The sequence below is a fragment of the Passer domesticus genome, chromosome 2, assembly GCF_036417665.1.
Source record: "Passer domesticus isolate bPasDom1 chromosome 2, bPasDom1.hap1, whole genome shotgun sequence".
Lineage (NCBI taxonomy): Eukaryota > Metazoa > Chordata > Aves > Passeriformes > Passeridae > Passer > Passer domesticus.
Genome location: NC_087475.1, coordinates 102,245,553 through 102,261,412, shown reverse-complemented (window position 1 = coordinate 102,261,412; position 15,860 = coordinate 102,245,553). Strand labels below are relative to the sequence as shown.

The 15,860-nt window shown below is 42.4% G+C and overlaps 1 protein-coding gene across 1 annotated transcript in view; it reads right to left on the bottom strand.

Annotated features, from left to right (window-relative positions):
* Positions 1-2,970: 2,970 nt before the first annotated feature.
* Positions 2,971-15,860, bottom strand: part of QTRT2 (queuine tRNA-ribosyltransferase accessory subunit 2) — a 13,245-nt gene continuing 355 nt past the window's right edge. Inside the window, exons 2-8 of the mRNA XM_064410167.1 lie at positions 14,837-14,892; positions 13,526-13,602; positions 10,704-10,913; positions 9,576-9,775; positions 6,911-7,062; positions 5,338-5,455; positions 2,971-4,297 (exon numbers count right to left, since the gene is read on the bottom strand). Of these exons, the coding sequence (XP_064266237.1) occupies positions 4,036-4,297; positions 5,338-5,455; positions 6,911-7,062; positions 9,576-9,775; positions 10,704-10,913; positions 13,526-13,602; positions 14,837-14,892 (1,075 nt within the window). The 3' untranslated portion in view covers positions 2,971-4,035. The remainder of the gene's footprint in view (positions 4,298-5,337; positions 5,456-6,910; positions 7,063-9,575; positions 9,776-10,703; positions 10,914-13,525; positions 13,603-14,836; positions 14,893-15,860) is intronic.

Sequence of the window (15,860 nt, the reverse complement as noted above, 5' to 3'; positions counted from 1 at the left end):
CATGGCCTCCCCCTCCCCCACCCAGACGCAGCTGGGCAGGGGAGGTGGTCAGACTACACTCACCAAAGCTGGATTCCAAAGAGGAAGTTCTCTGGGAATCTTCTGCTTTTAACCCCTGTGTGTTCTCAGAGGCATATCCAAATCCCCAGTGACCACACCAGCTGCCAATTTCAAATCTGGCCACTGATTGGTTTGACCACGACTTTTCCAGAAACACACTTCCAGGCCAAAGCACGACACCTATCATGCCTACGGAATGTGCATAAGAAAGGATGGTAATGTGCTTGAGCATCTTTCATAAGGATGGTAATGTGGTTGAACATCTTTAATAGTCTAAAGGAGTGCTGCATTACCAGAAAAGAGATGTGGTCCCTAGCAAATTATGTAGATCACTCCAGAGTACTACAAATAAAACATTAAACTGGTATGCACCATCATTTATTTCATGCATGCCTTCCACATCACAAAGGAAACAGCTCTGACATTACTGAGAGAACGGTTTAAACATTTTATTGGAGCCCTTTGTTGGCACCTCAGGTTGTGAATCAAAAACCAACAGGGTTTGGGATGAAGAAAAATAAAAGCTACTCAATGCTTAAAAGCACCTCTGAAACAGACCTGGAACTAAATTTTCTATGCATAAAAATCCTATGATCTAAAAACCCACTGGACCTTATAGATGTAGAAATAAATTGAACACCCTGCTGGAACATTTCCAGTCTTGGGCAGCTCCTGTGATCCTGCAGAGCCACAGAGGAGCAGACCCAGAAACTGTCAGAGAAGGCTGGATATACACTGTGTGGGTCTTGGACACTGTCCCCATGATTTACAGGATGAAGTGGATAAACAGGGCAGGGGGGAGGGAAATACAGTCCTGGAGGAAAGAAGGAAAGAAGACTTTTTTGTAATAAGATAATTTGATTTTATTTTCCTTTATACACTACAAACAATACATTTGAAACTGCTAAAGAGTCTGCAACATTAACATAGCTCTGGAAGGAGGAAGTTACTGAGCAGAATACTGATGAAGTGGTCAGAAAGATACAGGCCTTAACATAAGGCCCTGACAGTTATTCTCATCAGCATGAAAGGTTTTTCTTTATTAAGGGGAAGATTACACTCAAGGTTGCTAAGGAAAAGATATTCAAGGGTCTAATGTTTTTGTAACACATCATCTCTTTTGTATTCTGCTTTGCTCTTTTATACTCTGCCCTTTGGGGATGGATGGCAGTCAAGGATGTTTTTGCAGTCTTCCGTGCTTAGTGAAGTTAATTTAGCACAGACATTTTTACACTCCTTATTAATTTCAATTTTCACTTCTCCATGGAAAGTTTTGTTTTCTTCATGCAGTTTTCATCCCAAGAATTCTGTTTTTAAAAGAAATTAGATCTCTGCCTGGAAACAAATTTAAAAACTTTCTAAGTTACCATGTAAAATGTTGCTGATTTTTTACAGTGTGAACTAAGAGGACTGATAGGTTGAGAAGTTGTATAAATACAACACTTTAAGATGGTTTCAGGGTTAGTGATGTTTGTGTTTGTTAGATACTGAATGATGTAGCTGGTCAAATTCTGCCCAGTATAAAATGGTTTACTTTGTGCAGCCATGGTACACAGGTGCACACACATAAGTTAACCAGAGAACTGTAACAGGAAAGCCTAATGTGAAGGACTGGAAAAAAAAACATAACACAGTAGCATGGAAGGACTGGAAAGCTAGAAGAGAAGAGTTATTCAGAATCGCATGTTACTGGCACTCAGCTTAGCAGGCCACTAAGATCCCAGTACAACTATGTTTAGCTCCTGAAGACATCCAGGCTGGAAGATAAAGAAAAATTAATAAATCCAAATGATTCACAGAGGTGTGGCAGGACAGGGAGACCGAGTGATCACAAGTAGCCCCCAAAAGGTATAAAACAGCAATTCCAAAACTAGCAGTAAAGTTACCAACCTAAAAAGCATGCAGGAAATGTGAGTAGGACACAACCACCTGCACCCCTTGTCCTGTGTATCATCACAGAGCATCCATGACTGACCTGTTGGACACAACCATCATGGTGCCCAAGTGCTGGGCTGACTCAAGGACTTTGGTGATTCATTACGTGGATACGGGAGTGTTAGTGAATTACAAGTTTCAAAACCTGTCCCCTCCCAAAAGATTCTGCACAGGCACTTGCAACATTGTAGAAACAGGTACTGCAGATACAAGCAGTAAGGTCTCAATAAGCAATGCCAGGTCTCATGCACAACCACTGCATTCCTCTTCAAAGGAACAAACCCATTTTTGTTTCATTAGAATTCTTGCCTTTAAGTTAGGCAGACCTTCTACCTCATGCTGCATACCCAGGACACCATCTCCAAGTTTCCCAGTGCTGCATCAATTTTAACAACCACAAAGTATTACTTGGAGTGAGGACGATAATTCTGTATTTTATGTAATTTCTGTGGCTGAATCATTTTCTGTAATCTATCTGAAGACAATGGTAGAGCAGTATTTGCACCATTTCTTTAGGATCCTGTGGAACAGAAGTGTAATTAGTGCAACAGACTGAGTAAGGCTGGAATGGTAAAAAGAACTATGACAGCTTTGTGTACCTGCCCAAAGAGACAGGGAAACTAAAAATCCCTTATACTCTATGGTAAAGTCATTCTGATGGGAGGCATTAAAATCTTAAAGTATTACAGAAATTGTGAAGAGCAAACTACAGATTGATCCTTAATGGCTTTAAGACCATGAAGTGTAGTATTTTTTCAAGTTTAATTAAGGTAGTAGAGTCCTTATGGGGAGAAGGACAGGCAGCTGTCTTCAACACTTCCAAGTCTATTATGATATTCTTCTGAAGCAAATTACTTGGATTTTGGACAAGTCCTAATGTCCTCCATCAGGCTGCTAGGTCAAGTTTTCAGGAGATACCTTCTTGAGTTCAAACTCTCTGGTACACCACCTCTGTCACACATTGAGGAGCCAGTGTAACAAACAATAAATGTATTTTATTGTTGCTTGGAAATATAAAACTATTAAATCCATGATTCCACAGTAAGGGGCAGTAAAAAAACCCAACTGAATAAGAGGAATGTAACATAACTAAGTCATATTCTAAAACAAGGACCCACCAGAATGTCTTCCAGAAGTCCTTTCCTATGACACTTCCCTTCCACAGCCCATCTCACAGTGATATTTGTGTAGCCTGCTCTGTGACCAGTACTAGGGTGGCTGGAAAGAATGGTACAGACATTGTCACCCATGTGCTAACACAGGAGTAAAATCCAAAAAAAAGTGCACAGAATTAAAAGAAAAGCCCTACAGCAGGACATGGATTAAACACTTTCTTTTCTCTCTGGCTCTAAAGTCACTGAATGGGACCCCTGAGGCAGGGGTGTTTAAGACCAGCCCGAGGTGGCAGACTTGCTCCAGGCCCAGAGAACACTCTGCACTGCAGGTGGCCTGAGAGCGGAGTACACACATAGTCCCTTGTGCCACTGGACACAGCAGCACTTCCAGTCAGTTCTTTCCAAGGACACAGATGCTAGCAATGGCTACAAAGACAGTATGTTAAGACTGAGGTGGGATTTCTTACTAACGGGATACATGATGAGAGACTAGGACACCACTAGGTTTTTCTAGAAAAATAATTACTGTTGGGTATGGAACAAGAGTCCCAAGCAACTGCTGAGTCTCCAGGCAGCTGGATTAATTTTAAGTATATGCCCTGCTTCATCCTCAATTACAAGTTAAATTACTCTGTCCTTGCACATGGGAACCAGCAGTGAGTATCTGAAAACAAACCCATCCATACTGGTCTTAATGGTGAACTGTCCAGGCACTTCCAGCCACCAAGAATGCATCAAGCCAATGAACCAAAAGAGGAGCTTGAACAAGATTCATCCTTCTCCACCAGGAAGTGAGATCTCCTTCAAACATCTCATTCAGGTCCCTTCAGGAAGGAAAAAAAGGCATTTTACTACTGACACCTCCAGGTAATACAGTGCCACTGGATGACGATGGAGCCTGCAGCCTCCGCTGTCCTCTCTGAGCTCACTGTCTCAGCGCGGCACTTCCTGGGCCTTGCAGCGCTTGCCTGAAGACAAGCTCCTTGACAAGGTCCAGTTTACTGTCCCTCAAGGCATCCCGAATGGCACTGAAGAAACCAAAGTAGTGCTGGAAGTTGTGCATCATGAGCAGGACACCGGCCAGCAGCTCATTGGTCACCAGGAGGTGATGGATGTAGGCGCGAGTGTGCCTCTGACAGCAGTAACAGCTGCATCCTTCCAGCAAAGGACCAAAATCATCGTGGTACCTAAGGAAGAAGCAATGTTGGGTAACATCAGAGATAAGAAGAGCCATCCAAGCGAGTTCCCCTGTAACCACCGGGCCTTTTGCAGGGACTTAAGCCTTAAAAGTCCTGAGGTCCTTAATCCAGATTTGCTGACAACTCAGACCAGCACCACTGGCTCAAAGGACATCAAATATCAGAGGTGGAAGGGTTGGAAGGGACCTTAAAGATCATTTAACTCCCACACCATGCCATGGTGGGAGATCATGGCAGCTGAAAGCCTCAGGAGTCCTCATGCCAGAACTCACATCAGAGCCCAAAGGCCATACATTTAAGTCAGAATAACTCTGACTACATCACAGCTAACAGCAGAGAGAGGCCCCATCTGTGCCTTCCCTGGCAGAAAAGCTGCAGTGCAAGAGAGCTATCACACAATTTATGAAGGAGAAAGCCACCAAAACCACAGATTTACTAATCTCACTATTCACAGAACAGTATTCCACTCTACTGTGAGATGCACCATTTCACAGAGAGCAAAGCAACACAATTGTCTACTTAGCCTGGAAGTAGCTGTGACAAAGAGAAGGAAGGACAAGTGATAATAATGTCCAAAGTTTTTGTGAAGTATCCAGAAATGGCAGAACTGCTCTGCAGCTGCCCAAACTGAGTCAAGAGAGTAGACGGTCTCTATAGTTTAAATAAAATCTAGTATGTCAAGATAACCCAAATTAGACGTGGAAGAACAAAGTGATTCCCAGACCACTTTTGTGAACCTATGGTCTTTCAGCTGAGACATAATTACAAGACCACAGAATTTTTGCTGAATAAATTATCAGAAAACCCCTGGCTCTAGGTCAGGCAAGAGACAGCGCTTTCAGAGCTAGGCTGTTGCCTGATAACAAGCTAGAATTCTTGTCCAACACTATCTGCTCAGTGTCCAGAAATACTCTCTTCAACAGCTTCATGTTTTATGAAGTTTCTCATCCAGCTGCAAATACATAGAGAGGACTAAAGCAGCATATTTAGTCATACAATACAGGTACCCTCCTCACAAACTCACATACTTTTTATCCTTCAGAGATATCTCAAATGGTGTCATTTCTGGGTCAGCTTTGGAGACTTCCTCCTGGCCTTCTTGAGCACCATTCTTCTCCAGGTCCTGGATCCCATTTTGTGTTAAAACTGATTAAATCAAAAACACAACACCCTTAGAACAGAGAGCAAGGGCAGAGCAATGGTAGTAACCTTACAGAAATTTCTGCTACTTTCTCATCAGCTGAAAACCTCTGCCACAAGTTTCCACTTCTTTTTTCTAGAAAGCATATATTTTACTTTAATTGCTATAGGTTAGTTAACACAAACACAATATCAGACAATCAAAACAGCAAGAGACAAGTGAAAATCAATCAACTAGAACTAATCAAAAGTTAGAGCTGAAATAACAGTATAACTTTTTGCTGCTCTACTGAGCTGAATTCTTTATAAAATGTCAAAAGTACTTTGAACTGCATGCTGAACAAATGGATTTTATTGAGATTTTGTTAGAGTAGACAGGCAACTCATCTGTATTCAGTCATTCTACTTTCCATGCTGTGATCACTCAGGGATTTAGATGCCTCTTTTAAAAAAAAAAAAAACAAACCCTGGAATCAAAAGAGACTGGTAGCATTAATTCTGAAGAGGCGGCTCAACATCTGCCTTTTCAGCATCTATCTGAAAAATAAAGAAACATCCGCTGACTTTATAGATTTGCATTTTTGAGTTTGTTCTTAAGGAGAAGGAGATGTATCTTGAAATACCAATATTACTGTTTGCATAATCCATGCCTACCGTGTTTAAAACAGACACAGGACAAAACCACTGCCATTACCCAGAGCCTTATAACTTAAGAATAAAGCAAGACAAGACAAAGAACAACAAACAAAGAAAAGGGTTAAAAAATAGCAGCAAGCATGAATAAACAAGATGTTCTGTTCTATTCAGCTGACTCTGAATTATCCAGACATGAAAAGCCACTAGGTTCTACCCAAAAGAAAAAATGTGTACTGTTTCCCTGTATTAAAAATATTTAATAGGCCAAAACAAAACAGCTGCTTGAAAAACATTTGATAGGTGCTTTAATGGGTGATACACATTCCCATCTCACAGTATAATGAACAGAGCATTTTGGTTTTGATGTAAACCTATGAATGCAAGGACAGAGAGGAAAACTACCCAAATAAACGGGAAACTTCTGACAGCTAGAAAAAAGAACTTCAAAAATATATTACTACAACAGATACATAATAATTTAACTCTAGAGATCACTTAACAGGTCCAGCCTTCACTGCTAACGGTAACAGAAAATTTGTCAAGGGTGTCAAACTAAAACCCCTCTATTCAGGAGGTGTTTAAGAAATATTTAATCATCATATTTTGGCTAATGAGACATTCAGAGTCCTCAAGTTTTACTCAACAAATATCACACTAAAGCACCCCGCCTCCTAAAGCAACATGCGACAGTGGAATCCCAGGTTTTCCAGTAGTCACTGCACTTATTTCAGGAACAAAGCCCTCAAATATAGATTGGGCCCAAGTATGAATTATGCCTACCACAATATAAATTGCAAAAACTATAACAACCATCAAGAAGCCTACCTGTTGCTTCAGGATCTGAATGGCAGTCATAACTGAAAACCAAGGCACAGCCTCGCTCTGTCACTTGGAAGGGAAAGAAGCTCTCAAAAATGTCCACTCCCCTTTCAATACACTCAAGCACCTCATCGGGTTTTCCTACACCATGAATGATTCTGTAGAAGACACACAGGAAGAAAAATATACAATATTCTGAGTAGAAGCAAGCAGGTACCGGAAGGAAAAGACCTCCAGGTCATGTGCAGCACACACAGCTTATCTCTGCACTGCTAACAGTCATCACTCAGAATTCCACGTACTTCCGCTTCCCACCTCCCACATATCCAGTACATAACAGGCTTTTCATTATTTGCCCTTTCGAAGACAGCAAAAATCCCTCATTTGCTGTGGAAAAACCCCATTCTGTTCATTGTGTTGGAAGTGATTTGTATGTGATTTCTTTCACATACACATGAATACCATTAGATTCATAACATCTGTGCCATAGAACAGATATTTTCCTTAATCATGTTTGTGACCCAATGAACTACCAATTCGCAACACATGGATACTTTTGCTTCTTAGCTTGTTAGCTTGTTTAAAAAGAGTCTCAACAGAGACAGGGGTAGATGGCTGGTCAAAGATACAAGTCCTTCAGGTGACAGAAACATCCTACAGCACTTGGAAAACTGCCTGGGGGAGAACTCACTAATGAAAAACATTGTTAGAAAGAGAAAGCCTCCTTGCTTTAGTCTTCCCTTCTCTTTACACTCTATCTGCTCAAATGATTTACCCAAGAACGTGGGCTGTAACATCTCCTGAGATACAGCATTAAGAGCCAGGAAGAGCCTGGCTGGATTGCCATCAGTGGTAATAGAGATCCTGCTGGCAGCCAAATTTAGTTGGCAGCTTCACCGAGAGTGGGTGAAGTGTAAGAGAGTAGAGCAGTGCCTGCTCTCCTGCAGATGCATGGCTGGGCTGAAAGCAGTAGAAGTTAATGTAGGGCAATGAGCTAAACAGATAATTAGGAAAATACACAGGGGCTGATAAATGAAGTCACAAGGTGCCATTTTTAGTCACTTTTCTAAGTACTCCAATTAAATTGATGAGCACAGAATAAGGATAGAAGTTTACAGCATGAGTGTTTTATGTTTCAGGTTCCCATGACAGGGAGAAAATGAAATTCGAAAGTCAAAACAGTAGCTCTGCATATATGATCAAAGGCTTGCTGAAACTCATCTCTGCACAGGTAAGAACAAACATTTGTTCTTGCAAGGGTTGCTACTGGAAAGGAAAACAAATTTTATCAAGAGACTTCAGCCCCTTTAGGCACATGAAAGGATTCTTTATAAAGAGTACACTCATAAGATCATTTTACAATCACACAAAAAGCAGCCACTTCTTGAGTGAAGCATAAAAAGTGTTTGTCTTCTAGAGAATTTCATGCTGAGGTAGAACAGAGATGAAGAACAACTTCTCCAGCCAGAATGGCAAGGGTGATTCAGGAGCAAGGACTGCCTGAAATTCACGTGAGGTACTTCCAAGGCCCCCTAGGGCTAACCAGCTCTCTTCCTATCAAGAGGTCAGAAACGCTTGTCTTAACAAGACAAGCAAACTATTTGATAGATGAGGAAGATGCACTAGTAGCCACTAAGGTTAGCTGAGCAGACTGGACTCTAATGCTCCCAGGGGACCTTTTAAGTAGCTCAACCAGACAGGATAGCAATAACACAGCAAGCTTCCTAATTGTCAGGAAAATTCAAACCCCAGGTGCCCCTAAGCAAGAACAAGCTGCAACACCACACACAGTGCTCTTGCATTTAATTTCCTTTTAAACACCATTAGGTCAGAGCAATGCTCTGCTAGCAGAGGGAAGCAGAAACACAATGGGGCCTCAGTCATTCTCTTCAGGAAATGATGAGAAAAGCAGCTATATTATTTCTGTAGCAGTTGCTCTGATAAGAACAATCCAGTGAGCTCAACCCAATACAGAAACGCCTACACTTCTGAACAGCTAGCAAATAGTAGCACACATTTTCAAGAAGTCTTTAGTTACTGTTAATCAGTTATGAGGATTAAGAAAGATGCCACTCCTGTCCAGTTCTTGGCATGGGTCTGATGGGCACAGCTAACAACTCAGATATGCAATAAGCCCCACACTGTCCAAGAAGAGAGTACCACTGTTCTGGGCCAGCCTGTACCTGTGTAGTGCACAGGCTCAGTGCCTCAGGTACTAGGACAGAGCTGGCTACCAAGATCGTGCAGCAAGCACTGGCTGGTTCTGCCAGCACCCCTCTCTGCCATCTGCCAGTTCAGGCCAGAGGGAACTGGAAACATTACATATTTACTGAGAAGTCTCTGTAAAATACCTTGATAATAACATTTTTGTTCGAGATGAACTTCAAGTAAACCATGGCCTCCAAATGCAAGTAACCCTGATATATCCTACCTGTAACTCTTCCTAAAAACTTTTCCTCAAACCCACAGTATGAGCAAGTCCGGTGCCAGTTGCAGCTAAAAACTGAAACAAGTGTTGAAGACTGCAGCCTGACAATGGTAAAATTTATGCAGCCTGGCACACACACAGCTGTGCAACACAGTCATTATTTCCTACAGGGAAACTGCACAGCAGCCTGTAGATGCTCCTCAGAACAGATGGATTTCTTGGGATGTTGCCCACACAACTTACCTTGGCTTATCCTCCGGCAGCTCTGCTGTGACAGAAGCTATCAGTTTCAACTTGGTCTCCTTGGCCATGGCACTTCCCTGAAAGCCATCTAGCAGAAAGCCACCCACAGGCCGCTTGGCAGTCTCCCTGGCTGATCTGAGCCTCTCTTCCAAGACATCTCCACCTTCAATTGCCCCAAACATTACACTTCCTTGTAGTTCCTGTTCCAGGAGAAAGCTACAAGTGTTAGAGCATGCTCTGCCAAAGACATCTCACAACCCAGACTTCAGATGCCTGCTACTTAAGCCCCACATTCCCAGGAACTTGTCAGAACCATGGAGTTTCATCTCATTTAAGATTATTCCCCATACAACACCATGAAGTCCATGTGTCAGAAATGGAACTACTAGAGATAGATTCTGCTCCTTGCCTTGATACTAACTCACTGAGATTCTTGATGCCACTCTTCCCACTTCCCTACAGAATGCAATAGCCACACACCATCTTTGTACATGGCTTTTTAAGGATGGGGGTCTCTGCAATGGATGTGTTAATGCAAAATACAAAGCAGGTGCCATTATCCTGGCTCTCAGATGTCAGATGGCACAGGGAATTCCTTTTCAGGACATCCAAACACTAACTTCTGTCACCTGTTTTCCCTTGTAGTGCAGACTCAGATAGTATGTCTCCTTTCACTAAAAGGGAGGGAAGTTTCAAAGCTGCTGGAAGAAATAAATAGCATTTACTAATTCTATCAAATCCTCCCTCACTTGGAACCAAGGGCACTTCAGAGCAAAAAGATAGGTTTTCTCAATCTGAATAAGATCCCACTTTGCCAATGCAACTAATAGTAAAGTAAGTGAAAGAAATGCATCACAACCCAAAAGCAGAAAGAAAAATCCTAAAATGTAGTTCTCCTCAATGAGTAGAGATGAGGGGTGATCCTGATGCAGAAGACAATTTACTAAAGGAAGGAAGGAAAACTCACTGTGCTACTGGCTACACCTCACTCTGCACTGTAAGCTGGGCATTCTCTGATAGACACACGTAACACAACTTCCTATTACAATTTCCTGGGGCTGGTCCAGAATACAGCACAGACCAAGAAACACTTGAAGTGATATTGCCTCAGTATCTTTGGGACCTTACCGGTGATTTTTCTTGCAGCTGAAGGCAGATATCCAAGAAGGAAAGTGACCTATCCACAGATTTCTTGGCTCTTTTTCTACCAGCTTCCCCAGAAATGAAGTCTCCATCAGAGATGCACTGGAACCAGTCTGGCTGGATGGCCCGCTGGATGTCCATGAACTTGGAAGCTGTCATCTCCATGCGCCCTGAGCTTCCCCACAGGGAGACCGTCTGTACAGGAAGAACAGGGATGAACATCAGTTGCAAAGGACAGCAGATCTTAAGGGTGAAAGGAGAGAAGGAATTGGTCTGGTGAAACACCAGCTACTGGAATGACAGCTCATTAGATAATTTTCTTGGAGCATGGCTCGGATAATCAGCTGCACTCAGCAGTGAATGAAAGGAGATAAATGACTGAATTTCTGCGATACTCTTTGGTGAAACCATCCCACTCAACACTGACTTCTCCATGTTTAAATATCCAAGATAGAATAGCTGGCCTCTCATCACACAAATTAGTGTCAGAGCTGGGGAAAAAAAAAAAGCTTGAATTACCACGAAACTTGTTGTCAAGTAAGCAAAAGCTTATAAAAAGCAGCAAAGGCTACAATGGCAAATACAACTTGCTAGATTTCTGTACAAAATGCAAACCCTTCTCTTCTGAGCACTTAACGCACACAACACACGTGAATGCATGTATTTATATAAACCATGCAGTCTGGAAAGAATACAAAAGCTTGCTAAGCACTCAATCTTAGAACCCCATGTTATTTTAGGTCCCAAATCCAGCAACTCTAGAAGGCACTGAAATACCCAAACCAAGTCGATGTAAGGAATGGCTCATGCTCATTAGGATTTCACACACAATCTTCCCTGTCTCTTCACATGCTTCCCATCCTGCCAGCACACATGGAACCCCATCTTCCATCATTACTCCGTGATACCTTCAAAAGAATTTATAGCAAGACAAAAGCATGTGGACAGGGAAGCTATCTTACCTGAACACCTAGCAGATGTCACCATTCAATTCACTAAACATTCAGATTCATAAAATGTTCACATTTTAGCCTATTTTGCGGAACACGTAATTAACCTGTGAGTGCAGCTTGGCCATTGCTTTGGTTGTATTTTATTGTTGGGCTTGTGAAACTGCTGCTCCAAAACTTTAAAGGGGTACTCAAGTAGGTTAAGTAAAGGGCTTGAGCCCTTCAGAAGTCAGCTCTTTTCATTTGCAATTCTGTTCATGCCTTTTTAAATGAGAAAGGGTTTTCAGCCATCAGAAACAGCATATAGCTTGGAGTGTTATGGGCACTTTTTGGGGCCTGAGGGTGTAAACACATTCTCCAGACAGATTAAGCAGTGCAGTTCTCACGTATACTAATTTGCAAATATAATTTCAGTAGCAGATGCAAAAAATATGAGCAGAAGCCTTTTTTTTTTTGTCTGGTCCCTACAAAGACCCAAAAGGACTGCACAAGTATACTGTGTGCCTGTTGCCCATCCATCCATCCTGATTACTTCTGGCCTTATCAGCCAATTTCATCAAATTTGAATAAAACCAGAAGTCTCCAAAAAAAGAAATTTTTTTTGCAAATTTCCAACTAAAAAAGAAAAAAAAAAAACAACTCCAAAAGGAGTTCCAAAATTTGCATCTACAGAATAACTGAAATGCAGCAGCTGTATGTTCTTCTGTAGCAGCATGTTGTTCAGACATTACCTGCTGCCTCTTACTATGAGAGCATCAAGGTGAAGGCAGGCAGAGGAAAGTCAGGGCTGTCTGAGGCAAAGGGCAGAGTGTATCACATCTAGTTACCTTCATTCTGTTCTCGAGAGGAAAAAAGCTGCTTTAATAAATAAAATAGCCATGCAGCTTAGAGAGCTGCATTAAATCACATTATCCTGTCATTATTTAAATCCAGCCAGTGCTAGGCTTTCTGGCAGAGAGCTTTCTGTCCTATTGCTTTCAAAAAGCTTTCGTAAGTATTTGTCAGCACAGATCCAGCTGCAGAAGGCCTTACAACACGGTGACAGATATTCTCACCAGCTTATTTAAAAAACCCAAAAAACTCTGAATCAAACTCCCAGGTTTAGATTGCTGCTCTCACCTCAAAGCTGCACAATAGTGGGACAAGCTGCAGGTAATTCCTTCCCTGCAGAGAGACAGGACTAAGCCTGGCTCCCAGAAGCAAGGAATATACACTGATAGCTGTCTGGCAGGAGTTATCAGTGACCTTCCACCAAATGTGGCCATACCCAAACAGCCCTTGGGACTGATGTATCTGAGCAGGTGCCAGGAGCTCCAGCATGAAGCTGTGTCAGACAGTGTGTGGATTTCACAGCAGCATGTGTGCCTGTGGGGTGGAACAGGCAAATGTCTGCAACTATGCACTCCTGGATTGCTGAGCCACCCTCCTGCAAAATTTCTGATTTCCCCTTTGTGGGCCTGTAGCAGGCTGTATGTAAATACACACACAGGGGTTTAGATGCTTATCCATGGCAGAAGCACAAGCTTGTATAGCAAATATGCCAAAACAAGGGTATTTTCTTTTACTGCCATTTAAACCACAACAGCATGGTAATCCAGAGCCCACCTTTCTACCTGAATTGCCACTTTTGCCACTTAACTGCTCAGGAACCATTCAGGGAACATGCTGCCAAATAAGAACAAGTACAACTTCATTTATTTGGAGGTATGAGCATGTAAATGACAATCTTCTCTGTGCAAAGATTTATTTTGCTAATCTTATGGCTATCTGAGCAGACCCACAAAGATGAAGGGAGGATTGGCAGATTTCTTTTGGGAGCTTTAGGTGGACCCTTTCAAGTCTTTACAGCTACTGTACCTTGTTAGTGTTGTAGCCAGAGGGGCAGGGAGTGACTGGGTCATGAAGGGAGCAGTAGAGCACAGCATCTGGCATACCTGAAAACAGACATATCCAGAGCAGAGTTTCATGAATCAAAGCAAAGCTAAGGCAAAGATGTGGCTTGCAGATCTGCAGAAGGGAACAGGGTATTGTCCCCCAAACAAATACATCCATTCTGATTAAGAAAATATTGTTCATCTATCTCTCAGCACCAAAGAAGACTGACTTCTTCCTCAGCTTTAGTAACTGTCTGGAGAAGAGTGCAGCAGCAAGACAAACAATGAAATAACACTCTTTGGCTCTGCAGCATGCATAGCTGCTTTGGGATTTCTTTATGTTACTTCTTGATTAATACTCCATCTATTAAAATTTTCCAGACCCACCAGCTGACCACTTGGCCACTCAACTGATAACTGATACGATGGAGACACCTGACATAATCCAAACTAGCAACAAGCCCAAGCTTAGAACTTTTAAGGAACAACAAAGTAGAATCATAGAATGTTTTGGCTTGGAAGGGACCTTAGAGATCATGCCTCATGGCAGGGACACCTTCCACTAGACCATGCTGCTCAAAGCCCTATCCAACCTGACCTTGAACATTTCCAGGGATGGGACATTCACAACTTCTTTGAGCAACTTGTTTGAGTGGTTCACCATGCTCACAAGAGTGACAACAGGAGAGTGAGAAATTTATCATCCCTGTTGGACTGGAGATATCAAATGTCAGAAAGCTAGACAGTATGTCTCCATGACATACAGTCGTCTCTTCAGAGACAGTCACTGAAACTGGTAAAGCCTCCAGGAAGTTCCAGACAAAGACATTTTTCAATTTTTCTTGAAGGAGTAAATTGCTCCAAACACATATGGTTTATTGAAATTTGGGTGCAAACTTCCTTTGGAAAGCCAAAGCACAATTTTTTTTATAAATAATGAAATGCATGTCCCAAATTTTTATGTACTTTTTAAAAAACTAAAACAAACAAAACAAACTTAGGCAGATCACCTTTTTTTTTTTTTTGCGCAAAATGTGCTGGATTCCATACACAAAAAACTGTCTATAATTTATAGAAATTACAGACACGTCATCAGTCTGTAGCCTGATTGAAGGATTTTTGGCCATACTAGTGACAACATACAATTGCAAGTCTTTCCTATTGCCACTTTGAGTGAGAAAATCCCTAAATGTGCAAAGCCTACAACTCTCTGCCTACTATACTACCTGAACACGCTCTAGTGGGATCCACCTGCATAATCTCTCAGATATACAAGCAAATACTTGTACATTACCCATAAATTTTGCAGCTCCTTCTTTATACTCTTCCAGGACATCATGAATTTCTGCCCTGCAATCCAGATATAGGAACACATTAACTAAGCAGACATCTGTCTAGAGGGATTGGTGGTTTCATAACGAAGGCGCTTTTTTTCCCCATACTTATGCATTGTCTGACACTGAGCTGGTATTTGCCATCCAGCTGTCAGGCAGTGAAGCAGGGACAGATGGAATGAAATGGCAGAGACACAGGGCTCTAGAATCACAGCTCACACTGGGACACTCATAATTCTGTGGCAAAAAAGTAAAGCTTTCACCTGCACTAACCAGGGACCACTGACTTGATGAAGAGCATCACTAATGTGTTCACATTCAACACTGCACAAGCTTCACCATGTCAAATCTTTCCTCTTGGTTGCAGCTTAACTAGTTTTGAGAGTTACTTGCTGCTCCAGTTCTACATTAAATGCCTTCAGGTATGGGGTACCTACCACCTCTCTGGGCAACGCAGTCCATTGTTTCACCACCTTCATTACAAGAGATACCCTCGTACAGTTTAAACCCATTACTACTAATCCTATCACAACAGGCTCTATTAAAAACCTGCCCCCATCTGTCCTATAAACCCCCTTTAGGTATCAGAAGCCTGGTAAAAAGTCTCCCTAGAGCCTTCTCTTCTCCAGGCTGAACACCCCTAAATCTCTCTGCCTGTTGTTAATGGAATTATGCTCCAGCCCTCTGAGCATCTTTGTGGTGCTCCAAAGGACCTGGTCCAACAGGCCCACATCCTTCTCACGGTGCGGGCTCCAGAGCTGGATGCAGCACTCTCGGTGGGGTGCCAGTAGAGCAGAGGGCCAGAATCCCCTCCCTCGCCCTTCTGCCCACCTCAGGAAGATGACTGTGAACTCACCACGATGGTTTTGACCTAAACACGCTAAAAATCACGCAGCCCTCCAGCTCCCTCCCCCTCACCTTTCCTACCCAGCCCCTGCCCCTCCCTCGGATGGGCAAGCAGGTCCCGGCCCGGGCGCGGTACTT